Below are 27,248 nucleotides of genomic sequence, written 5' to 3'. Positions count from 1 at the left end.
AGATGGCGTGGGGAAGATGGCGTGGGGAAGATGGCGTGGGGAAGCTGGCGTGGGGAAGCTGGCGTGGAGAAGCTGGCGTGGGGAAGCTGGCGTGGAGAAGCTGGCGTGGGGAAGCTGGCGTGGGGAAGCTGGCGTGGGGAAGCTGGCGTGGGGAAGCTGGCGTGGGGAAGCTGGCGTGGGGAAGATGGCGTGGGGAAGCTGGCGTGGGGAAGCTGGCGTGGGGGCTCATTCACAGTGATGGTAGCAAAGCCAGCAGCTCTCTGAAATGGTGACGGTTAATAATGAGGATCCGCTCTGCAACAGGAGAACTTTGTTACTGGTGGAGCTCTGGTTTTGCTGGCATCCAGTTTAACCGATGTGCTCAGAAATGGCCGCTGGATGCTGGATCAATCCATCAAAGACCAAACTGCTTTACTCAAGAAGATTTCCCTGATTGAGACCTGATGCTCCCTGAAATATGGCGGATGTGCTCCATCTGAATGCAGCTGCTTTGAAGCGGGGCCCTTATACCTTCTTCAGGGGCCGCTGTGTGTCAGAACTGATGTTTTCCCAAGTCGTTTATTTAATTAGGACAGTTCCTCTGTCAGGATTCACTTATCATCTTCATTATCAACGGGAATAAATTTATGGGCTCAGAGTGGATCTTTTCTGGGTTTCAATCTGGAACTCTGGAATATTCTGATAAGCCTGGAGCCACTGATGTCTGGAGCCATGTGACAGACTGGTTATATAAAGTTGATTGATTGACTTTATTGGTCTCACAATGTAGAAATGTACTCGTTAGATCATCTCAAATAGTCAAAGTAGCAAAGTGCTTCTCTAACTGTGAACGCCAACCAGGTGGGACCGGTTGGTTAACGTTCCTTTCTGGAACTCCGAGCAACTTCTCTGATCTGAGTGAGATTATAATTTCTGTCAGAATCTGTCGTCGTGTCTCCTGGTTATTTAATACATTAACATTATGAAGTTATTTAAAGCTTTCCTTAACAATCATCAGGAACAATCAGATCTCTGATATCAGATGGAGCTTGGCCATTTAAGGCTTTATATGTGAGAAGGAGGATTTTAAATTCTATTCTGGATTTAACAGGAAGCCAATGAAGAGAAGCCAGGATAGGAGAGATATGATCTCTCTTTTTCATTTTCATCAGAACTCTGGCTGCAGCATTTTGGATCAGCTGAAGGCTTTTAACTACAGTTTGTTTTGAATGAAAGGTCCTGATCAGAAGGTCTTCAGCAGTCTGCTCTGCTTCTGGCTGACATGTCTCTGCTGTCTCCTCCCCCAGGTGGCGCTCCTCCATGTCACCCTGCTAATGAAGTGCGCCTTCACCGACAGCCTGTTCAGCGCCGAAGACGAAGCCTTCCTCCTGAAGCGGCTGCTGGTTCTGTCGCAGCATCCGGTCCTCAGCGCGTCAGAAAGGCTCTTCTACATGGACTGCATCCTGCATTTCCCAGAGAACCGTCCAATCAGCTGCGGGGACAGCGACGAGGCCCTTCCTGTGCTGCTGACCCCCCAGCTGGCCTCCATCTTGCTTCCTACTGTGTTGAACGACAGCGCCACCCTGCTGGCCCGACTCCACCTGCAGGCTCTGGTCTTTCTGGAGGACGGGGAGGAGGAGGGGGGCGGGGGGCTGGCCTATATTTATGACCTCCTGGGGGCGCTGCTTCACATGGTGGACAGGGGGGGCAGCAGAGACCTAGTGGTGACCTTCTTCAGGGCGGCCTTCCTCTTCCTGCTGTACTTCCACCATGTGGAGCGCTATTCGGCCCGTCTAAGCCAGCAGCTGTGTCAGCTTTACCTGCAGCACCCCCTGCTGGCGCCGCACATCCTCAACCTGGCCGACCGGACACAAGACCACTTGCCAGAGTCTGACTGGGCAGTGGGGCTCCTGCAGGGCCTCCAGAGAGCCATAACTGGGGCCCCCGGGGGCCAGCTCACCCTCCCAGACCTTAGCTGCCACCTTAAGGTTCTGTCCCGGGCGGCAGAGGAAGGGAACATCTCGCCGTGCAGCACCCTGCGCTTCCTGTCCGCCGTCTTTACTTCCTCCCTGCTGTGCAGTGGCGGCAACTGGTGCCTGGGTAACGGCGTGCTGGGCGTCTGCCGCCGTGTGCTGCTACATCCCAGCCTGGACTCTCTGTTTGGTCCTCTGGCCGATGTTCTGTTGCACCTCGCCTGTAACTATGGCGACAGCGACATCCAGGACCACGCCCGCCTCTACTTCAGCCTCCTCACCACACTGTCCAGAGAGAAGCTGAGTGCGGTGCTGCAGGGGGCGGCGGAGGGTCAGGTCAAGAAGCGAGCGCTGTCCTGCGTCATGGCGGAGAGCGAGGGGCTCACCAACGCGCTGAGCGTCCACCAGACGGACCGAGCTGTCCTGCGGCTGATGGAGGCTGGGCCAGGGCCGCTGCAGGAGGCGGATGCTGATGAAGATGTGGGAGACGGAGCTGTGCAGCGTTACAGGTCCCAGTTCAGCCAAACCGGCTTTGCCTCTCTGGTCCCTCTGAGGTACCGGCTGACCCTCATGGAGCCCCACCAGCCGCTCTTTGAGCAGCTCTTCAGCATCCGCCTCCACTTCCGCCTCACCGACCACCACTACCACCCGCTGCCGGACGCCAGCGTCCCCCTCCTGCACAGACAGAGACCGCCGCCGGAGCTGACTCTGACCCTGCAGCCCAGACGGCCGCATCCCACCACCATCCGGGTCGGAGCCATCTTCACCGCCAAGGACGGCCTCACCTGGCACTCCGACATGCCGGACCTCCACGTGGCCTTCCAGCAGACCTTCCTGCCTCTTCCTGTTCCCTCCACCTGGAGCAGAGCCAGCAGAGTGGCGGTGTTTGAGGCGCTGTGGGAGGAGGCGGAGTCTGAGGCGGGGGTCTGGGCCGTCAGTCTGTTCTGCTGCCAGCTGGGGGAGGCCCACCTCAAAGCGCTGCTGCAGACACACTTCCTGCCCTTCCTGCTGTCCGACTCGTCCCTGGAGGACGGCTTCAGGGTCCTCTGGTTCCTTCCACCACGCTCTCACGTGCTGCTGAAGATCAGCAGGGAGGACGACGCCACGCTGTTTAAGATGGCCACCGACGACCGCCAGCTGCTGCCTCACATCAATGATTACCTGCTGGAGGTCACCTCTACAGCCGCCATCAGACAGCTGGGATCAGAACCAGAACACCGGTCATAGAGCGTTTCTGATCCAACTGGTTCAGAGATTAAAGCTCAGGAAGCGTCTTTTTTTCCCTCTTGTCTCGGTTCCAGTGATTCGGTCAGACAGCGAAATATTTTAGACGATTCTGATCAGAATCAATGAAAAGAGGAAATCTACTCTGCTGTTGGAGCAGATGTTCAGATGTAGAGCAGAAGCCGTATTCTTCACACTTACCTAATTTATCCTCTGGGATAAAAACTAATATTTAAGAACTTTAAACTGTATAGTTTGATTTCATCCTAAATGGTGAATTTTTCATGTGTTTAATGGAGACCTTCTAGCTCTACTTTTTATTCTCCTAAGTATTTCTACTCTAACTGGACTGTGTGAAAATCTCTGAACAAAGGACCCAGAAATGCAGCAGAGACACAGTTCATGTCAGAGTGAGACCTCTTGTTTCTCCAGCAGCTTTGCCACCACCTGCCTGTTTGTCCATTGAAGATGTAGCAGATGTTCTGACTGGACCTACTGCTTCATCAGACTCATGCAGAAAAGCTTGATGTTGCTTTTCTATAAGCTTTAGGTCTTAATAGAACTAAACTATAAATAAATGTGTTGTCAGTTTGTTCTCTGTTTTATTAATCATCCATCAAATAGAAAATTAGGTCTCAAACATTAAAATAAATCATTTTATTGAAGGTGAGAAAATGTGATGTTTCCTGGAGCCCCTGAGGAACCTCTGAGCTGCAGGTCCAGAGGTGGTTGGGATTCGTCTGCTGGTTCTGATCCGCTGGGTTTTATCAGGACCATCCATCTTTCAGAACAGTAAAAATGCTGATAGTGATTTCTAAGACAGACTTTAACGAGGCCATTAGGCTACATAGCAGCAGCAGAAGAAAGCAGTGTCTGGCCCAGTGTGGACTGAGATGTCCAGTAAACCGATCGTTGATTGGTCCGTTCAGCAGCCTTCATTCACTCAGACCTTTGAAGTTGGGTGTACGGAGGTAAGGCTGTCTGCTGGCGCAGCAGTTTGTCCATGATGGCAATCTCTGCCTCCCTCTTCTCCACCTGCTCCATCGGGGTCCAGGACATGTCGTGCTGCAGCTTGAAGGCCCCCAGGAAGGGATGAGGGCAGCTGGGTCCCCATTCCTTCAGGGGAAAGGAAAATGGGTGAGCCGGGTTCCCACACTGAGCATCAATAACATTCCCTGCCTACTATATAGCTAACATTAGCATCAATAATATTCCCTGCCTACTATATAGCTAACATTAGCATCAATAATATTCCCTGCCTACTATATAGCTAACATTAGCATCAATAATATTCCCTGCCTATTATTTAGCTAACATTAGAGTCAATAATATTCCCTGCCTACTATATAGCTAACATTAGCATCAATAATATTCCCTGCCTACTATATAGCTAACATTAGCATCAATAATATTCCCTGCCTACTATATAGCTAACATTAGCATCAATAATATTCCCTGCCTACTATATAGCTAACATTAGCATCAATAATATTCCCTGTCTACTATTTAGCTAACATTAGAGTCAATAATATTCCCTGCCTACTATATAGCTAACATTAGCATCAATAATATTCCCTGCCTATTATATAGCTAACATTAGCATCAATAATATTCCTGCCTACTATATAGCTAACATTAGCATCAATAATATTCCCTGCCTATTATATAGCTAACATTAGCATCAATACTATTCCTGCCTACTATATAGCTAACATTAGCATCAATAATATTCCCTGCCTATTATATAGCTAACATTAGCATCAATAATATTCCTGCCTACTATATAGCTAACATTAGCATCAATAATATTCCTGCCTGTCGCTACCCGATCCGTACCGGTAGCACGATCCGTACCATCAGCTCATTTGCGCCTGCGCGAACAGAATAACTTCCGGGTCGCCAAAAAATAATGTAATTACGGTACTGAAAAACTTTATTTATATCCTTAAATAATTAAAGAATACTAAACTACATCGTAAAGAAAATATTGAAGACTTTTCTGGAAGAAATGGATGCTTTTTAAATTCAATCCATTCAGACATGATAAGAGCAGTCTGGGAATATATTATTGCGTAACGTTTATCTGATGCACTCTATGATAATAGAGTGAATGCACTCTATTATTTTTTTATTTGAGAAAAAAAAAGTATTTTATTCCTTAATAACATTAATTTTGTTTACACACACACACACACACACATATATATGTTATCCATTTGAATTGTGTTAATTCCTAAACTTATATATTTTTTGTATTATTTACAGACTTAATTTATAGGTTAATTGTTGCATTTTTGTGCATCTATTTTTTGTTGTTTTATTATTTTTCTTTATTTATTTTATGTAAAACAGGAAGAAATGTGGGCGGTCCACTTTCTATAATTGTAGGAGCCTGGTAAGGACCAGCAGGCATTTGGGTTAGGGGCCTATGGGTTTTTACCAGTGCAAGATAGGTGACAGAGCAAGGAAAGTGTGAACTCTGTAATGTGACAAAATATAGGAAATAAATCAACTAAACATCTACAAGTTTGGACTTCCACTTCTTTTGCCTGCGTCAAGAAAACGTGACCCCAGTGCCTATAGTGGCTTATTGGAATTTTATTGGATGTTTGGTTTGACAAACAATTGCCACTACAATATATATATAGATATATATATAATCCATATTGTAATGTTTTACATTACATAAAGTTGTATAATAAACTTGAACACAAATACTCTTGTATAAAATAGATTTTTTAAGAACGTTAAAGTTATCAGTTGATATTTTAGCGCCCTCTGGTGTACACATCAAAAACAGGAGAAGACCTCGTCATTAATGCCCACATTGTTTATTTTTTTACAAAAACCAAACAGGGAATAGAACAAAGAACACATAACAAAGCCAAAGCATACATTATTAAAAAATGGTAGTTAGAAAAGTTGGGCAGAGAATAAAATAATTCAGAGAGAGAAAGAAAACCTTTAAAACTTATTAAGAACTGACTATACAAACATTCTAAGAACTATACTCGCAAAACATGGTATTGACCTTTAGTCCCATTACATCAACACAGTTGATGTAAAACATTTCCATGTCTTCCTGATACTGGAAGGAAATTAAGAAGGGATCCTTTGCAGAACTGTATCCTTCAAGGGCCATTTTCTGCCTGGGCTTGGTCATCTGTAAGACTTCAGGTTCTCCTATTTCCCCACGGAATAAGGCTTTGTGCTGTTGAATCCAGTCCCATGCTTTATGCAAGTCCCTCAGGGTCTGTGTCTGTCCCTAAAGTATGAAAAAAGTACATAAAAAAAACGTAAAATACTATATAGTATATATATACACACACGTGACTCAATTCTGTAGTTTCAAAAGAGAATCAGAATCAGAATCGGGTTTATTGCCATTGTTAGTGAAGGAGTTCACAACTAGGAATTTTTTATGGTACAATTTGTTTTACATTACCCATTCATCAACATCCTTTGTGATGGTGAGCCAATAATACCCAGCAATAACCCTGTCTCGAGTGGCCCTCCTGCCATTGTGGTTGCCAGTACCAGGATTATTGTGGCACTCCATCAAGACAGATGTTCTTTCTTTCTCAGAAAGTACCACAAGCCGCATGAACTGCCGTCTGGGACCAACGTAGAAGAGTCTGCTGTCTGTTAGAAGAATGGTTGGATGGAATGATATGAAAACAGTATAAATAAAACTTATCCTCCTGAGAACCGAAGAAAAAAAATGTTTTCCAATTTCTTTTTTTGTGTGATTTCCCATGTATTTGGACCTAAAAAAACACATTACAATTTTAATTTTTTTAAATATATTTTTAATATTAATTTTATGGCATGTCCACTGTGGAGGACAACAGGACGATTTTCATGGGAAAATAGAACAAGCTTAAGAAATAAAGAAATAAAGAAAGATTATGTCTTGAAAGTGATATTTACCTAAGAACTTTGACATTTGATAAAAACAGATTCAATTCTGTAAAATCCTTCTTTTGTTTGTTGCTTGCAACAGCAAAAATACGTGTATTTAGTTCAACAGTAAACTATAAGACTATAAGCCCTTGTTCCTGCATCTTTCCGCATGCTTTATGTCCATGTGTCTAGCTCATAGTCTGCGTACAGATGGCTCTGGTTGTGGCATCCTTGTTTTGGTTGGTGGCTGATACTCTTCCTCACTGTCTTCACTGCTGTCATGAAATGCTGGACTATCCATCAGCTCTTCAGCCAGATGCAGTTTGAAGTCCAAGTACTGCTCTGTGTTTTTAGCTGGTCGATTCAGCGCTATACTGTCAGACCTGTACTTAATCCAAGCATTTGTGATGCCAACATCAAAGAAACGCGTCATCACACGTGATGTCCACCTCTTCGTCCTGGTTGACATTCGGTAGAAGCTCAGCATTCTGTCACAAAGGTCTACGCCACCCATGTTGTCATTATATTCTCTGATTACTGCTGGCCGTCGCACTGGGACATGATGTTTGTCTTTGTTGGACTATCTGCTACAGATATCCTCTGGATCTCTGCCATAGACAGTGGAGGCAATCAGAACTGGTTTATTATCAAACCATTTCATCAGTGCCAGCTCTGGCTCCCTCCTGACCAACACCACTGAAGCCCCTCTCCCTTCCTTTCTCAGCTGTTTATCTGCTGGTAGCTGGCATGTCTTTGGAATTCTGTTCTTCATAATAGTTCCAGTTGCTGGAAGACCCTTTGACAGCAAAGCGTCCATGAGATCGATTGTTGTGAAGTATCGATCAAAGAACACACAAGTTCCTCGAGGAACAGACGCGACCATTCGCAAAACTACTGCAGCTCCAACTCCCAGTCTTTGGCCCCTGAATGTGTTCTTGCCACGATAAACCTCAAAATCAAGGATGAGACCATTTGGAGAGGCAAGCACAAAGACCTTCAGGCAGGTAGGGTTTGGCTTTCCTGGCACATACTGCCTGACTGGGCAACAGCCTGTGAATGGGATGATTTGCTCATCAATGCACACTTTATCACACCTTGGAAGGCTGAGACAACCTTGCCTCACATGGTTAAACAATGGTCTGACTCTCCAAAGAATGTCTGACTTCTTTGTCTCTTCACTCACATCCAGGTCACTGACAATCTTAAGTGACCTTCTTAGCTTGTAGAACCTGTCCCTTGTCATCTTCTTCCTTGTCATCTTCTTGCTAATGACTGGTACTTTGGTTTTTCTAGCCCAAAACATTTTCACTCTGGGATAGCCAAGGCAGGCCATGTGGACTGATACACCAAAGAAAATGTTTATTTCTTGGGCAGTAGTATTCAGCGACACTCCTGTAATTTGCAGCAGTCTGTGATTTGTAAAGGTTGCCAGATCTTCAAACATTTTTTATCAGTGTACTGTCAAAAGTACTGTATTGGACTCCAGTATTCACAAATTTTAGGGTCATTGTGATAGGCAGGAAGCCCAGGTAGCACAGGTGTGAATCTATTATAATGGAATGGGAAAAAAATAAAGTTAATAAAACACTACATTTTTTTACACATCAATTTTGTTTAGTGCCATAATTTCAGTGTCATGGATATAATATTGACCAATCTTACAAGCATTTTTTTAGGCAACTTGCATACATTTAACATCTTTTATACAGACTACAAATTCTAAAATAATCTGCAGTAACATGATAATAAAATTGATTACATTAACCTGAAACTAAATAAAACATACAAGTTTGTCCTGGCCCACAGTGGACGACGACTTTCCGGCTCCCTCTCTGTCTCTGACTCTGTCTCATCAGATTCTCCTGTATTTTCTTCCTCTCCATCTTCGTTACTATCTTCCCCTATTACAGGCTGATACTCATTCTCATCCTTTTCCTCATCTGACAGCTCCAAATCTGAATCTCCCTCTATCATCCGGTACAGAATCCTCTCTGCTTCGCTTCTGTCTCCTACAACCATGTGCAGTCATTAAATACATTAAAATGGTCCTGGTGTCCACTACAGTTGACATTAATTAAATGACTGTTATTTCAAAACATAAATAATTAAAGTGTTTTCAGATGTAATAATATTGTTGATGACACATTAATAAACACGAATATGTATAATTATCATGGTAAAAACAGCAATAGATAAAGAATATTTGACTTCCCTCTCCTCTTTCCATAAAATGTGGTTGTTGGTATGGCTGCCATCTTGTGAGAGGAAAAAAGTAAAGTTCCCAGCATGCAAACCTATCACATGACACATCACTGGAAAGCCCAGGATGTCCTCTACAAAACACTATAGGACTTGATAGGGTAACTCCAGATACTTAAGAGAGATGCAGGTGGACAAAATGTCCACTATAATGGACATGAATGAATGGGCCGGGTCTCAGGAGGATATTTTATGTTTTTTTTTTCATGCAAAGACATACAATTTAAAGCATACAGATATTTTTGTGCATCCCAGAGAAATGCAGTAACCCAAACAGCATACAAGATAAAATATATAAATAAATATTTTAAAATTGTAAAAAATATTATCGCGGCAGAGTCGCTCTTGGACGAGAAGCAAGATGGCAGCATAAGTTCGAGCTCCCTTGTCGAAGAAACAAAAAACCTCCCTAACTCAAAGAAATTGCTCAAAATACAATTGTACCCAGACACGAAATGAGTGGAGGACGTAAGCAGAGAAGCGTAAAGAAGAAAATGGCAGAAGAATACGACCCTGACGCTGAGCAAATGGAAGAAGAAAGCGGCGACTCCAACCGGCTACAGGCCGTGCTGGAGGGGCTACATAATATCACGGCAGAAATCCGAGACTTTAAAAAGGAGATGAAGGAGAACCTCACAAAATTCAGAGACGAGTTTAAAGAGGAGGTGAAGCGAGAATTTATGGGCTTTAAAGAAGAAATTAAGAAAAAAGTGGCACAGAATGATGCGGAAATACAGAAACAACAAAAAGACATGACTGAGGCGCAGGGCCGCATAGCAGAGCTGGAAGAGTGCAACACAGAAGCGAAGGACGCCATTCTGAGCCTTTTAAAACAGCAAAGAAAACTACAAGAGAAATTAACGGAATTGGAAGGACACAGCAGACGCTGCAACATGAGAATTTACAACGTTGTTGAACAAGACGGCGAACTAGTGCAAGAAATGGTGGAGAAGCTATTACACCGTGAGCTAGCACTTCCGGTCGGAACCGAGTTGCAGATCCAGCGGGCCCATAGGAGCTTCGGAAAGAAACCTCCACCCGAAGCTAACCCCAGATCCATAGTGGTTAGCTTCCTTAATTACAAAACCAAAGAAGAAATCCTGACAAAAGCATGGAAAAAGAGAATCCAAGTCGAAGGGAAGCGGATATTTTTCGACCATGATTACCCCACCGAGGTAATAGAAAAACGCAAATCCTACTCCCAGATTAAAAAGGCTCTGAAAGACCGAAAGATCCGCTTCCAGACGCCAATGACTAAACTACGGATTCACTGGTCAGACGGAACCAAGATCTACAACAGCGCCGAGGAAGCTGCAGTGGACCTGAGGAGACGAGGGCTGGAGACGGAGAACAAGAGCGACACCGGACCTGCGCCCGAGGAAAGGATCCGGACGGCGGCACCTTGGCAGCGCATCGGGAAGAAGCATGGGACGGACGACGGAACCACCGCTACGGGCCCTGATCAGAATGCGAGTAGCCGAGCGAGGGAACGGCTGCAGGAATTTCAAAGAGGAGGACACTGAATCCGTGGAGGTAACAGGGGTTTTAACTGCCCATTAAAGAAAGGGGATGGGAGAGACTATAGTCTTCTCTAAAGTTTGACTAAACAACGACAGGGAGACCCACCAAATAAGGGACTGTTGGACTCGCCTAGCAGGTCGGGGGAACCCGATATAGGTTCGCCCAAAACCACTAGGGGGGGGGCCCTCTTCATAAAAGGACACCCCCCTCCCCTTCCAGCAGGGGGACAGGGCCTCTTGGGAATAAGGCCCATATTCAGTCGGGAGTTCAGATTTTTTGTTAGTTTAGTTTTTGTTCATAGTTCAAGTGGAGAGGCTAGGATTCAAACCAAGATTTACAAACAATGTCTAAGGTTATAACTGTGGTATCACTGAATGTCAATGGTTTAAATAATATTAAAAAGAGAGATAAGGTCCTAAACAAATTTAGAAAAGAAAAGGTACAAGTCATTCTCTTACAAGAGACACACCTAACAAAAAAAGAGCATGGAAAGTACAAAAAATTAGGCTATGGAAACTCATTTTCCTCCTCTTTTGGAGAAAGGCATAAACGAGGAGTTATGACATTAATCTCCAATAGTGTAAAGTTTGAATTGTTGCAGGAAATTGGGGATAAAGAAGGAAGATATTTAATGATAAAGGGCAAATTGGAAAATCAGTTAATCACACTACTCAATGTATATGCCCCTCCTGAAAGTGACAAAGCACTTTATAAGAAAATATTTGATCTCATTATCTTGGAAGCAGGTGGAATATTGATATGTGGCGGGGACTTTAATGCTGTGTTAAATTATAAGATGGATACTACAAGCAAGAAAAACTGTAAAAAACAAATCAGTAGGTATATGAATACTATGATCTCAGAAACGGCAATTGTAGATGTGTGGAGAGAATTTCACCCCTTAGACCGAGATTATACTCATTACTCAATACCACATGGTACTTATTCCAGAATTGACTATATACTAATGAATAAGAGAGAACTGCACAGAGTGAAAGAATGTAGGATTGGAGTTTCAGATGTCTCCGATCATAACGCAATCTATCTTGTGATCCATCTGGACAGCCAAAAGAATAATACTCTATGGAGACTAAATGAAGGAATATTAAATAACAAGGCCTTAGTTGGTGAAGTAAAAGAGGAGATAATCCGATATAAAGAGGAAAATGATAATGATGAAGTAGACCCAGTAATTCTCTGGGATGCCCTTAAGGCAGTAATACGGGGGAAGATGATTTCTTACACAGCATTTATGAAAAAAGCAAGATTAGAAAAATACAATAAACAAATAAGGAAGCTAAGAGATTTCGAACAACAACATAACCAAACAAATGACCCAGACATATTTAACCTGATTAAAGAAACCAGGAAAGAAATGGATGAGAATCTATGGGAGGAGGTAGAAAAGAAGGCTAGATTTACTAAACAAAAGTACTATGAGGGGGGACCGAAAGCCACCAAAAATTTGGCTAGGCGCATTAAGAAACAACAAACATTAGGTAACATACATAAAATAAGAGATCCACTTTCTAATAAAATCCTATATGAACAGGAAGAAATACAAAGAACATTTGAGCAATATTACAAAAATCTATATGCACAACCAACATCGGCTGGGGAAGAGGAGTTGAATAATTTTCTGGAAAAACTGGATATACCAGCGATAGGAACAAAACAAAATGTGACACTGACCTCTCAAATTACAGAAGAAGAGATCACAAAGGCAATTGGCAGAACTAAAATAGGAAAGTCACCAGGGTCAGATGGTTTAGGGGCTTCTTTTTATAAAACCTTCAAAGAAGAATTAACACCACTACTATATGATTCGTTTAACTATAGTCTCAGAACCGGCAAGATGCCCCCTTCTTGGAAGGAAGCCATTATTTCCGTAATCCCAAAGCAAGGCAAAGACCAAGAATACTGCCAAAACTACAGACCGATATCGGTACTAAATGTAGACTATAAACTGTTTTCCTCCATCATAGCTAAAAGAATGGTAAATTTAATGCAGGATTTAACCGATGAGGATCAAACTGGTTTTATAAAGGAAAGAGAAACACAAGACAATATAAGGAGAACTCTTCATATCATAGACCATCTGCAGGGAAGTGGGGAGGAGGCAGTTTTAATTAGCATAGACGCGGAAAAAGCCTTCGACAGTGTCAATTGGAACTTTTTGTATAAGGTCTTAGAAAAATTTGGATTTAATGAGACATTTGTAAACTGTATTAAATCAATTTATCAAGAGCCAACTGCACGGATTAAGATTAATGGCAACCTGTCAGGCAGATTTACACGGGAGAGAGGAACAAGACAGGGATGCTGCCTCTCACCGAGTCTTTTTGCACTCTTTATAGAACCATTAGCTCAGATGATTAGGCAGGAAGTGGAAATAAAAGGAGTGGAAATAGGAGGGGAGGAACATAAAATAGGGTTGTTTGCAGATGACATTTTGATTTATTTAAAAAACCCAAATGAAATGTTTTTAAAAACAATAAGGTTGCTCGACGACTATGGGAAACTCTCGGGATACAAAATTAATGTGGAAAAAACACAGATCTTAACAATAAATTACTCCCCGCAGCAGAAAATAAGAGATACCTACAAACTTAAGTGGAACGAAAAATCTATAAAATATTTGGGGTTAAACATAACCAAAACAATTGATAAACTCTATGATGCAAATTACCTAGAAATAAACCACAATATTAAGAAGGACCTAGGGAGATGGATGGACATTGGCTTGGATCTCAGCTCTAGAGTGGAGATAATTAAAATAAATATTTTACCACGACTATTGTACCTGTTTCAGTCCCTGCCGCTGACTGTCCCGCAAAAACAATTTGTAGAATGGGACAGATGGATTTCAAGGTTTATATGGAACGGAAAGAAACCTAGGGTTAGATATAAAACACTTCAGCTCCCAATAGATAGGGGAGGTCTGGGCTTGCCGGCCCTAAAGGAATATTTTTGGGCCGCACAAATTAGACCTCTGGTATGTTGGTGCAATGATGACTATGTTTCAAAATGGAAAAATTTGGAATTGGGTAGAAAAGCCATAGAAGTTAAAAATTTAATAGCAGATAAAACACTCTTAGGCAAACTAAGCAATAAGATAGATTCAATAACTAAAACTACAATCGAAATATGGAACACAGTAATTGATAAATACAAGCTAGAGAAAGAAACTAGGAGTTTGAGCTGGTTTGCTTGGGATCCGAGGTTTAAACCAGGTATTTACGACACAGGTTTCAAAAAATGGGCAAATAAAGGCGCCACAGCAATGTGTAACTTGACCGAAAAGGGCAAACTGCTGAACTTCAATAACTTAAAGAGAAAATATGAACTAGAGGACCAAGACCAGTATAGATACCTGCAAATAAAAGATTATTATGAGAAAGAGATAAAAACCAACGTAAGTAAAATAATAGAGATATTTCATAAAACCTATGAGGGGAATAAATTACGAATTGTTTCGGCACTGTACCAGGGACTGATGGCAGGCAGGAAGACATCTACTATCTACATTAAAGAAAAATGGGAGGACGAATTAAAGGAACATATAAGCGAAGAGGAATGGTTTAAAATTTGTAAAATGCAGTGCACGGCCACCTGCTCTCGTGGTTGGAGGGAATTTAACTGGAAAAACATGATTAGATTTTTTATAACACCAAAGGTCAGGTCCCGGATGCTATCCAGTTCACAGCCATGCTGGAGACTCTGTGGCCAGACTGATGTAGGCCATACGCACATTTTCTGGACGTGTCAAAAGCTAACTACATACTGGCGTAATGTTTGCCTTATTCTGAAAAAAATACTGGGCTATGGAATACCCAGATCTTGTAAAATACTTTATCTAGGATGCCTGACACACGAGGTAATTCACAAAGACGATGAATACTTGGTAAAAATTTTACTTTCAGCATCTAGGAAAACCATCACAAAACTATGGTATAGACAGGACCCCCCTGCGACGGAGCAGTGGCTGAGCATCGTGGAAGAGATTTTTCTAATGGAGAAAATCACACATAGACTGAGATTGCAGGAGGACAAATTCGTTGTTAAATGGGAAAAATGGAGCGACTACAGGCGCAAGGAGAATACCACTCTTGTACCCAGATAAATATGGTCACAGCTGTTTAACATTGTTTATGAAGTTGAATGTATGATTGCCTCTCCACTGTATGTGTTCAGAAATGTTCAATAAAAAATAAGTTAAAAAAAAAAAAAAAAAAAAAATATTATCGCATTTAACATTTTAAATATATACTTTTACTTTGACCGTAACATGCTTGCTAGAATAAAAAGTGAAAGAAATAAGAACATAATCTTCTTAAATGTGAAATATATTCTATATTGGATTTAAAATTGAAAAGACTGCTTTCCCAGGGACAAAAAAAAATGTATCATTCTTATTTAAACATTAAATGGACTTATAAACTAAATAATTATTAAATGAATATTTTTTCTGGCTGGTTTTACTTTTTAATTTTCTTACCTTTAACTTGAAAATGTGGAGACATCCTTTTTATTTTTTTGCTGGAATAAAAATCCAAATTTTCGGGAAATGTTCCCTTATCAATGAAAAACTGCAGGTCATGAAACGTAGCAAATGAATCCATTGTGGGATCAGTACTGCTGGAGTGCATCGTTAAGTACAGAGTAAATCAAATATTTAAACAAATTTAAATATAAACGCTGTGTGACGTATATTTGCGCATGCTCAGAGCAGTCAAAGTAACTATCACAAGACGATTGAACTTTTTTATGTATTTCTGTTTTTTTATTTTTAGAAAATGCAATATTGACGAAAATACAAAGATATACAAAAAGAAACCCATGCCTCTAAAAAATACAAAAGAATAAAAACGTAAGGAAAAGGAAATTCTGCCACCGGAAGTTATTCTGTTCGCGCAGGCGCAAATGAGCTGATGGTACGGATCGTGCTACCGGTACGGATCGGGTAGCGACACTGCCTACTATTTAGCTAACATTAGCATCAATAATATTCCCTGCCTATTATTTAGCTAACATTAACATCAATAATATTCCCTGCCTACTATATAGCTAACATTAGCATCAATAATATTCCCTGCCTACTATATAGCTAACATTAGCATCAATAATATTCCCTGTCTACTATTTAGCTAACATTAGCATCAATAATATTCCCTGCCTACTATATAGCTAACATTAGCATCAATAATATTCCCTGTCTACTATTTAGCTAACATTAGCATCAATAATATTCCCTGTCTACTGTTTAGCTAACATTAGCATCAATAATATTCCCTGCCTACTATATAGCTAACATTAGCATCAATAATATTCCCTGCCTACTATATAGCTAACATTAGCATCAATAATATTCCCTGTCTACTATTTAGCTAACATTAGCATCAATAATATTCCTGCCTACTATTTAGCTAACATTAGCATCAATAATATTCCCTGCCTATTATTTAGCTAACATTAGCATCAATAATATTCCCTGCCTATTATTTAGCTAACATTAGCGTCAATAATATTCCCTGTCTACTATTTAGCTAACATTAGCATCAATAATATTCCCTGCCTATTATTTAGCTAACATTAGCATCAATAATATTCCCTGTCTACTATTTAGCTAACATTAGCATCAATAATTTTCCTGCCAACTATATAGCTAACATTAGCATCAATAATATTCCTGTCTACTATTTAGCTAACATTAGCATCAATAATATTCCCTGCCTATTATTTAGCTAACATTAACATCAATAATATTCCCTGCCTACTATATAGCTAACATTAGCATCAATAATATTCCCTGCCTATTATTTAGCTAACATTAGCATCAATAATATTCCCTGTCTACTATTTAGCTAACATTAGCATCAATGATATTCCTGCCTACTATTTAGCTAACATTAGCATCAATAATATTCCCTGCCTATTATTTAGCTAACATTAGCATCAATAATATTCCCTGTCTACTATTTAGCTAACATTAGCATCAATAATATTCCTGCCTACTATATAGCTAACATTAGCATCCATAATATTCCCTGTCTACTATTTAGCTAACATTAGCATCAATAATATTCCTGCCTACTATATAGCTAACATTAGCATCAATAATATTATTAATAATACTACTAAATAGTAGGCAGGGAATATTAGTGCAATAAAAGCTCCAATAAACACAGGATAGATGGTAGTGAAGCCTTTAATTAGCCTGATTAAATGTGTTATCAGTTTATTTCCACAGGTGTCTATATGTGGAGCACCACAGGGATCAGTGCTAGGAACTTTACGATATATATGCTCCCAATCGGTAGAATTATTAGACAGGCATGGGATTAATTTCCACTCTTATGATGCTGATTATGATTAAAGCAGAATCGAGGAAACGTTTAAATTCTAACAACTAAATCAGGGGTAACCAATTAAAAATCAGTGGGGTCCACATAAAGAAAATCATCAACTAGAAAGGGTCTGGAGACTTTTTTTTTATTATAATCTGTTACTTTAAACAGAATTTAACACTGAAATAAAATGAGGTGTTTATGCATCCATCTTACACATTGAATATTTAAATAAATTAATATATATATAAAAAATAGGAAAATGTTTCCATTTTAAAACCTAAAGTGTTTTTTTTTTATTAAGTAGAGAACAACAATCATTCAGTTTGGTATAAAGACAATTTCCTGATTTTCTCAAACCCCTGAACTGAGCGTTTGTTATTTTCTTTCTTTTTTCTGTCTTAAAGGAATAGTACACCCAAAACATGATTAGCCTTCATTTTCTACTCACCCCCATGCTGAACAACACTCTGGAGTACTTTTTTGATATCTCAAATGCATCTGGAGATCTGGGAGGCTTCTTGCTGTCTGCTGACATTCAAATAATGGAGGTCTATGGCGCCCGAGGCAGAAAGGTCCATAAAAGTCCACAAAAGACGTGTCAATATTCCTCCATACTGCTCGTCCAATGTATTCCAAGTGTCCTGAGTGGGTAGTGTCCAGAATTTACTCGAAACGAAGTCATTTAGAATGTTTTTAGAGCATAAACAGTAGTGTATAGGATTTCCTAAAAGTGCATTCACGAGTCTACGGAAACCTCGGCAGACCAAACCAGATGAAAGTGCGCATTCAGCTCGGCAAAGAACTCATGCTCTTCCTCAACACTGAAGTCCTCAGATATTTTTTTTTCGTTGTTTCTTTCTTTGCACAGGTAAACAGCACATTTCTTCTTCTACGCTTGCATTATCGGCAGAGCAGACGCTGAATGCGCACTTTCATCTGGTTTGGTCTGCCGCGGTTTCCGTAGGCTTGTGAACTCGCAGGCGCGCACTCCAGAGTGTTGTTCAGCATGGGGGTGAGTAGAAAATGAAGGCTAATCATGTTTTGGGTGTACGATTCCTTTAATGTTGGCAGTGGGCTTTAGGCTGCCCTGCAAGGCTTTAAACCTGGGTTTAACCAGAGACTAAGCCATTCTCAAGCACATATCAAGGAGCTCATTTTGAGCCTGGATCCAGATTTATTGTTGATTCTGTTCATGGTGGAGAATCCTGCTTCACAGCAGCAGGTTGAGCCAAACATCCTCTAAATGTGCAGGGTCATCTTTGAGCACGCCATTTCACTTTTCTTTCACCAGTTCACCGCAGTTCTTCCAGCAGTCCACACTTTCTCTGCTCTCTTTTTCTCATGGTCTTCTCCTTCTTTCCCATCGGCCGGCTTGCCACAGGTTTGCCTGCTGTGTCTAAAAGTAGTAGCAGCAGCAACCCAGACTGACAGCTCATTGGCTCATTTGGATCACGTGCAGCCTGGAGCCGGACGCTCCCCAGGGCTTTACCGTATTAACAGGAGAAGAGGAGCAAGTGAAGTTAGCCAGCAATGGGGTCATGAACCGGACCACGGTCTGTTACCTCTGACCTAAATATTTAAACTAAACACTAATTCAACTGATTTTGTTTTACTGTTTAAACAAAGATGTGGACTTGAATGAACCAGACAGAAAACCTGTCTGAAGATGACGGACTCTGAGGGACACGTCTTTCCTCCAGCGATCCTTCTGATGGACCCAGATGGAGCGGGAGGAACCGGTCCATTCTGAACCAAACTGCCTGAGTTCAGCTGCCTGCTGATCTGTCAGTTCCTTCACGGCTGCATGACCTTTGACCTTCAGCGGTAGCGCTACATAAACAGGCCTGCCGAGTCACACTGCGAGTCACGTGATCCGCCTGCACAGACTCCCCCTTGGGGCCGGATTAGATAAGGTCCCCCTGTGGGAGGAGCCAGAACTAACCTGAGGGGAGATGATGGAGAAGTATTTCTGTCCAGACGGACGCTGGTACAGGTAATACGTGGTGCTGGGCTTCTTCACGATGTTGCAGGCAGCGCCGTGGAGGTCAGCGTCTCTTTTGGCATCTTCTAGAACCTGAAAGCAGCATCAAGCAGAACCATCAGCTGAGGTCCGTGTGATCAGAACTCCTGTATGGGTTGATGGCGCTACCTTTCTGGCCTGCTCCTGCAGGTACCGGATCTGGTCTGCAATCACCGTCAGCTTGTTGCAGGCGTTAGCTTTTACAAAATCGTCTCCCTGAGAGACATGCAGATGGTTTCAGGAGGAGAAGCGGTACCGAGAGCCGGCCAGTAAGCCCACAGCTCACCTTCTGGACCTGCTGGGCCAGCGCCACCAGGTCCATGGTGTCTCCCAGGCTGTTGGTCTGGTAGGAGCTGACCAGCTCCACTCCGCTGGGGGCCGGGCTGCTCTCCACCAGCTGCACTGTAACACACACACACAGGGCCCTCCAGCATCGTTAGCTCCTAGTAACCATGGTAACCTCTGCTAACCAACCAGAGGCCCACAGACCCCCACCCAGCCCCCCATGATTACTTGATCTATAAACCGATCCTCCATTGAACTGCCGCTCATTATTACAGAAAAACACTTTCAGTAAATAAGAAACAGTTTGTAGAATTTAATCAAACCATAAAACTTCCTGTAATGAGAGTCACAGTGGCTCCAGGTCAGACCCGGTACTGGTGGTACCGGTGGTACCGTCAGACTGTCATCCAGCCATTACCGGCTGAACCCAGCAATCACCCCGTCCCCTTCCAGCCAGAACCGGTCTGGTAACCATGGTGATGTTTCAGCGTCATTCCGGTTCAGGTGAGCTGCTTACCTGTGGTCTGGGCTCCTGGTTGCAGCGGGAGGCTCACTAGCTACGTTTACATGGACACAAATAATCGGATTGAAGGCCTGATCAGATCAAAAATGTTTCATGTAAACATGTCAGACTGAAGATTCTAACCCGATTCGGTCCGATCGGATATAAATTTAATTCCAAAAGAGAGAGGTGGTTTTTGCCGATCGCCATTCTGATTGCCGTCCATGTAAACACCCATTCGGATCTTAAGAGTAAAATAATCTTCACTGCGCATGTGTGCGACGTCAGCGTGACGTTTTTCCGCCTTGTCAACAACAGGAAACCACCGGTCGCTCTCGCTCTTGTTGTGAACAACATGGCGGGGGGAGTCTAGGAACGCCGACTTATACACTCAAGTTCATTTAAAGCTGCAGGAAGCAGGAATTTATCCTCCTCCTCTTCCTCTTTTCTCTCTCCACAGCCCACTCGCTCTCCCACGCCGGTTCAATCGCTCATTCTCTACATTTTCTCTCGGACATTTCGCTGCCAAGCACTTTTTTCCTCCTCTCTCCGTTTTTCTTTCCGCTCGCTCCGAGCGCATCGTTTGTCAGGCCTCCCAAAAACCAGACGCAGACAGAACTGCCAAGTTTGGCAGGAAGTTCTGCGCATGCTTAAAAGATTTAATCTGATCCAACGCTTGGTACATGTATCAGACATGTTCACAAGTCATTTTTTGCAAGTCCAAGTCAAGTCTCAAGTCTTGAGAGCTCAAGTCCAAGTCAAGTCTCAAGTCTTGAGAGCTCAAGTCAAGTCTCAAGTCTTGAGAAGGCCTGTCGCAATAATCAATTAATCGCACAAAAAATTCTAATCACTTGATTAATTTAAAAAAGTGCAATAATTTTTGTGCTTGCTTGTTTCTCCTTGTGTTTTCATCTTCGTCACTGAGACGGTATAGCTTAATGGTCGCTATTATATCTATGGAATTATCATTATCTTGAACTGCTAAATGAAAAATACAATTAAAAAAAGCACACACAAAAATTTTTTCCAGATAAATTTTGCATTTTCTTACAGTATTTCCTGACATTTGTGGTTACAACTTTTTCTAGTTTTAGCAGTAAATGTCTGCTCTTTTATTGAAAATGAGGACTGTGGAAAAAACAAACAATCACAATCCTGCCGTCCGCGTACTGTTGCGTCAGTGACGTCAGTGTGTTGCACAGGGAAAAATATGATTTATGGTTTTCTTTCATTTTAATGTTAGTTTTATGCTTTGCATGTTTGGAGAGGAAGATATGATTTGTTTTTCTTTGTATTTTCTTCTTGAGCTTTGCATGTTTTGATGTTTCTTTTTTATATGATTGTTTTCCTTTATTTTAGACTTTTTAATTTTTCCTGCATGTTGGGTTGTTTTGGTTTGTTTTTCCCTTGTGACAATCCATGCGCACTGGACTGAAGTAGTTGTCTGAGGAGGCGGAGTGCATTAATTGCGCTGCGTAATTGCTGCGCTCAGGTGTGAGCAAGGGTTGATTAAAGCCGACATAAAAGGAGTCTGAAGGAAAGGAGAACAGAATCTGCAGGTGACAGAGACGGATGCGCAGCTGGGGGATATGCAGGCGGGATCCGTGCGCAGTGATGGCCCAGTAAGGAGTATTAGGGCAGTGGAGGAACCTCGCCTGTAAGTAGCGCTCCCCCTCGCTTAAAGCATAAACAGGAATATATCTTCCGACGGGGTTTTGCCGCGTGGATGCTGGCGTTCACCTTGCTTCTCTTTTTAGCTGGATCGGTCTGGAAAGGGGTGTGGCATGCCAGGGAGTGGAACAGTGCTGGAGCGCCGCAGAGTCTGTTGATCAGCCAGTGGGTGCTCCAGGCTGATCACTCGCACCTGAAGCAGCATAACAAGCGGAGCCCAACTTCCAGCCTCTGATTTTTAAGGAAAACTCTTGAATTTTAGGTTTTATCAGGAGAAGAAAAGGACTGTTTTATTATGCCACTTTTGCTGTGGCTTTTTGTATAAATAAAACACTTGAACTTGAGTGCTTCACGGTTTGGGTCTTTGAGTTTTCTTCTGTGTGCGGGTAAGGCGAGCGGCGATCAGTCAAGTTAGTAAAACAAAAAACACTTGAATAAGTGTTTTTACACTGGAATAAAATATTGTTCACAAGTCGGAAATCACGAGTCTCAGTCGAGTCTGAAGTCTTTTAAATGCAAGTCTAAGTCGAGTCTGAAGTCATTAAATATGCGACTTAAGTGCGACTCGAGTACGAGTCACAAACTCGAGTCCCCATCTCTGACATGTATACACACGTCATGATCGGATCATTTCATTTAGTGTCCATGTAAACGGAGATTTTGAATTTCCGATCAACCAAGGTTTGGATCGGATCGGGGAAATTTTGCGCATGTAAACGTAGCTACTGTTAGGTCCATTTTATCCTCCTCTTAGCTAACCGTCAGCCTTGTCATTACCCGATCTGTACCGGAAGCACGATCCGTACCATCAGCTTATTTGCGCCTGCGCGAACAGAATAACTTCCGGGTCGCCAAAAAATTATGTAATTACGGTACTGAAAAAACTTTATTTATATCCTTAAAAAATTAAAGAATACTAAACTACATCGTAAAGACAATATTGAAGACTTTTCTGGAAGAAATGGATAGTTTTTAAATTCAATCCATTGTATTGCTTGACGTCATCATCAGACATGCTAAGAGCAGTCTGGGAATATATTATTGCGTAACGTTTATCTGATGCACTCTATGATAATAGAGTGAATGCACTCTATTATTTTTTTATTTGAGAAACGTATATTTGCGCATGCTCAGAGAAGTCAAAGTAACTATCACAAGGCGATTGAACTTTTTTATGTATTTCTGTTTTTTTATTTTTAGAAAATGCAATATTGACGAAAATACAAAGATATACAAAAAGAAACCTATGCCTCTAAAAAATACAAAAGAATAAAAAAGTAAGAAAAAGGAAATATTGCCACCGGAAGTTATTCTGTTTGCGCACGCACAAATGAGCTGATGGTACGGATCGTGCTTCCGGTACGGATCGGGTAATGACACTGCTTTCTTCTTCTACTTCTTCTTTCTTCTTCTCTGCTGCTCTGCTCTGTTCTGCTGCCCCCTGCCGGTAATAAATGAGGAGCATGTCTGCAGCCTGGAGCTCCTTTCTCTCCCCTTTATTGATCAAAGTGCGAAACAATACAGAAAGTTATTAATGAGGCATCAGGATGCAAATGGCCGCGGAGGATTAAAGGTTATGGAGAATTAAAAAGGAAAAATAATAAACATGTTTATAACAATCTGTCAGATGATTTTCTTAGTTTCTTCTTGTTTAACTTTATTCAGTGACAAATAGAAGCTTTTACATGACTTAATGAAACAGTGAAAAGTTGTCTTTTCTCTTCATTTAGGCAGATAGCAAAGAACATAAAGGCGCATACCGCCACCTACTGTACAGACTGTGTACCTGCATGTGTTCCACCTTCTATATCTACTTTTTATTTAGCATAATATTCACATTAAAACAGTGTTTTATTTTAAAAAACCCTGATTTTCTTCCAATCACAATCTGTTGCTAATATTCCATTTAAACTCTATTTTCTACCTGTTTTCCTAATTACTTTTCTCATCCTCTCTTTCAGCTGCAGTCAATAAAAAATGATCCACATTTTCTTTTTCTCCAAGCCTCCTGTTCCTCATTACTCCTTTTCTCTAGTATATATAAAAACTTATTCTATATTTTTCTTCTTTTCTAACCTTCATCTCATCCTTAAATTTGTGTTTCTTCCCTTTAATTGTTGATTTAGCTTATCTCCTTCCCCAAAGCCCTTTCAGCAGGTTTTCTGCTTGTTTCCCCTTTCATATACAGCAACAATCTAACAGTGTATGCCCAGCTTTACCTTGTAGGGAAAAAAACAAAATGGCCAAAGGAAAATGTTGCCCTCTGGTTAAATTATGAAAGAAATGGAGTGTCCTGCTTTCAAAGATCTTAACACAGAAACATCAAGCTATGGTAATTACATTAATGAAAAGCAAACATCAGAAATGCAACAAGCAATTGAGAGAAACCTTCTGGAACAGGGCTGTGCAAAGACTTCCTGTGCTTTTTTTTAATAATACTAGATGAGTCCGCTGATATTGGCAACACCAAGCAACCAGTTGTGTATGTCAGGTAAATAGATGACAACAAGACTGTAACAAAAATGTTCAGGAAGTGTGATGATGGAAGAAAAGATACTATTGCTGATGATGAAACTTGCAGCTGTTTATACAGATGGAGCTGCGGTCATGACTCAGAACAGATGGGTGTGCACTGTGCAGCTAATCGTATTGCACTTGCACTAGTGATGCAGCCAAATCTGTGCCACAGGTGAACAGGTTTCGGCAGGATTTGAGATCTTTTTTGTTTTTGTTTTTTCAGTAACTGCTAGCAGAAGCAACAAGCTGCATGAACTGCAGAAAGAGCTGGATGAACCCCAACTGAATTTCACCCTGCCACAGGGAAATGGCTCTCAGTTCATAATGCTGTTTCAGTAGTGTGAAGGTCACTGAAATCCCGGAGATGTCCTGGAGCTCATGGCTTTCTCTGATGGTCAATATTCTGACAAAGCCAAAGGTCTGCTAATGGCTCTCAGACAGTTTAACAGTTTGAAAATAACAGCCTTACTAATGCTGTTACCTTTTTTTTGTAACGAGTAATCTAACTAATTACTTTGACTGTAACCATAACGCAGTTGCCATTGCCGACACCCAGTTACTGCGCGTTACTCAGGTCGCACAATTAACCTTTTTACTCGTGCGCGCCTTGTCATGAGAGAGGGGAGGATGAGAATGGCTGATGTATAGAGAGATTCCGTCTGTCAGTTGGGTAGGTGGGTGTTTCCGCTGGTGGGTGTTAACGTACAGCACACACAGAGAGATGGAGAGTGAGGAGGACTCCAGCAGCAGATGGAAATAACGGTGTTACGTCGAGCTGCGTTTCCCCATCAGATACGGTTTCCCCTGCATCTCCGCACAGCGCAGGCGACAAGATCCACCGCGCAAGCGACAGGAAACGCGCATGCTCGCTAAAGGCGCGCAACAGCCGGCCTGTGCTCGCGCCACAGGAGAACTACGGAGAGCGAGAACGATCAAATGTTAGCCTATATGGAGAAAGGGAGAAACATGGATGGATGGATGGATGGATGGATGGATGGATGGAGTATCTAAAACAACCCAAACACACAGGATTGCAGAATTCAGAAGACATACCGAATTATTAATTTCATTCACTCACCAGATCTGAACGCCCCGTTAAAAAACTTCACACCCATGAGTAGAGGTAATGCAGCCTGATGATATTTACACCGCATCAGATAGCGTACCCCCCATGTTAAGATGAGGGGAACGCTATCTGACGGGGTTTATAGACCCGTCAGATAGCGTTCCCCCATGTTAAGCAGGGGGAACGCTATCTGACGGGGTTTATAGACCCGTCAGATAGCGTTCCTCCTGATGTCATTTACGCTGAGTTGCAATAAATGCTAAACTCTCTGCAGGTTCTTGTCTTTGTCGTCCGCTCTATTCAGCTGGCTTTGGAAACACACAGTGAGAAGGTGGGGGCCGGGTGGTGAGGGTTACGGTGGCGAGAAACGCAAAAGTAAAGCAATAGGTACTTTTACTAGTAACTAGTTACTTTTATTGTTGAGTAAGTCAGTTAGTAACTCAGTTACTTTTTGGAAGAAGTAACTAGTAACTATAATTATTTTTTTTAAGTAACGGTTCTTTCTCTCAAACACATCTCCAAATGGACGATCTGGACTTCTCCACAGTGCAGCCAATGGTTGAAAGAGGCCCTGAGAGAAATAAGTAGTGTATAGGATTTCCTGAAAGCGCGTTCACGACGCTACGGAAACCGCGGCAGACCAACCCAGACGAAAGTGCGCATTCAGCTCAGCAAAGAACTCATGCTCTTCCTCAACACTGAAGTCCTCAGACATTTTTCTTTCGTTGTTTCTTTCTTTGCACAGGTAAACAGCACATTTCTTCTTCTACGCTTGCATTATTGGCAGAGCAGACGCTGAATACGCACTTTCATCTGGTTTGGTCTGCCGGCTTCCGTAGCGTCGGGAACGCGCAGGTGCGCGCTTTCAGGAAATCCTATACACTAATGTTTATGCTCTAAAAACATTCTAAATGACTTCGTTTCGAGTAAATTCTGGATGCTACCAACTCAGGACACTTGGAATACATTGGACGAGCAGTATGGAGGAATATTGACACGTTTTTTGTGGACTTTTATGGACCTTTCTGTCTATGGACCTCCATTATTTGAATGTCAGCAGATAGCAAGAAGCCTCCCAGATCTCCAGATGCATTTGAGATATCAAAAAAGTACTCCAGGGTGTTGTTCAGCATGGGGGTGAGTAGAAAACGAAGGCTAATCATGTTTTGGGTGTACTATTCCTTTAAGGAGGCTGTTGCCAGTCTTTTATTCCCATGCAGTAAACCTTAAGCCCGTGTTCTCTTCTCGCCTGCTCTTTCTAAGAAGAAACTACACGTCCAATCTTCAACCAGCATAGAACACAATTATGATGTTGAAAACTGAGAACTCCTTACTGCCAGGTTAGCCCTAGAATGGAGTGGAGGTGCTGGTTGGAAGGGGCCAAAGAAGCATTCATTATTTGGGGTGGATCACAAGAATCTGGAATACAACCAAGATATTCAATCCCAGAGAGGCACTATAAGGATAGTATTTTGGTCAGTTGACTTTTTGTTTGTAATACACCAAAAACACAAAACCTGAACCCCTTACCAAAAAAATTCTTATCCTCCCATTAATGAGACTAGTCGTGCAAAAGAGTTCATCCTTCGTGACACTGTCCAGCACTATGATGGGTATGAGAGGCAGATGAGGGATGCCACCAGGAATCTCTCTACCCCTGAATCCTGTCCTGAGAACTGTATCTTTGTACCGAATCATCTGGTGAGGAAAGTACTCATGTTCTGTCATCGTATTATGTCATCCTGGAATCTATAAAGCTATAAAGATCATACAAGCTCAGTTTTGGTGGTCCTCCGTGATTGAGAACACTAAGGAGTTTAAAATGGCATGTCAGCTGTGAATTCAGTCCAAGCCTTCTTGCTGACCACCTCTCCCGGTTCCATTACCATCCTTGGTCCCACAAGGCATGGACTTCATCACAGGTTTGCCCTCCTCAGTTTTCCTCACCATTGTGGACCTATTCTCAAAGATGATTCAT

General features: G+C 42.1%; 1 protein-coding gene and 1 pseudogene across 1 annotated transcript in view; one reads left to right on the top strand and one right to left on the bottom strand.

Annotated features, from left to right (window-relative positions):
• The window catches only part of ap5b1 (adaptor related protein complex 5 subunit beta 1), a 7,237-nt gene extending 3,391 nt beyond the window's left edge, over positions 1-3,846 (top strand). Inside the window, exon 3 of the mRNA XM_038302944.1 lies at positions 1,287-3,846. Within this exon, the coding sequence (XP_038158872.1) occupies positions 1,287-3,179 (1,893 nt within the window). The 3' untranslated portion in view covers positions 3,180-3,846. The remainder of the gene's footprint in view (positions 1-1,286) is intronic.
• On the bottom strand, positions 3,761-20,008 carry LOC119795207 (annotated as a pseudogene).
• Positions 20,009-27,248: the final 7,240 nt, after the last annotated feature.

Source organism: Cyprinodon tularosa, unplaced genomic scaffold (assembly GCF_016077235.1).
Source record: "Cyprinodon tularosa strain WSP-4 unplaced genomic scaffold, ASM1607723v1 ctg1133, whole genome shotgun sequence".
NCBI lineage: Eukaryota > Metazoa > Chordata > Actinopteri > Cyprinodontiformes > Cyprinodontidae > Cyprinodon > Cyprinodon tularosa.
Note: the sequence above shows the minus strand (reverse complement) of the source record. Positions and strands in the feature narration are given on the sequence as shown.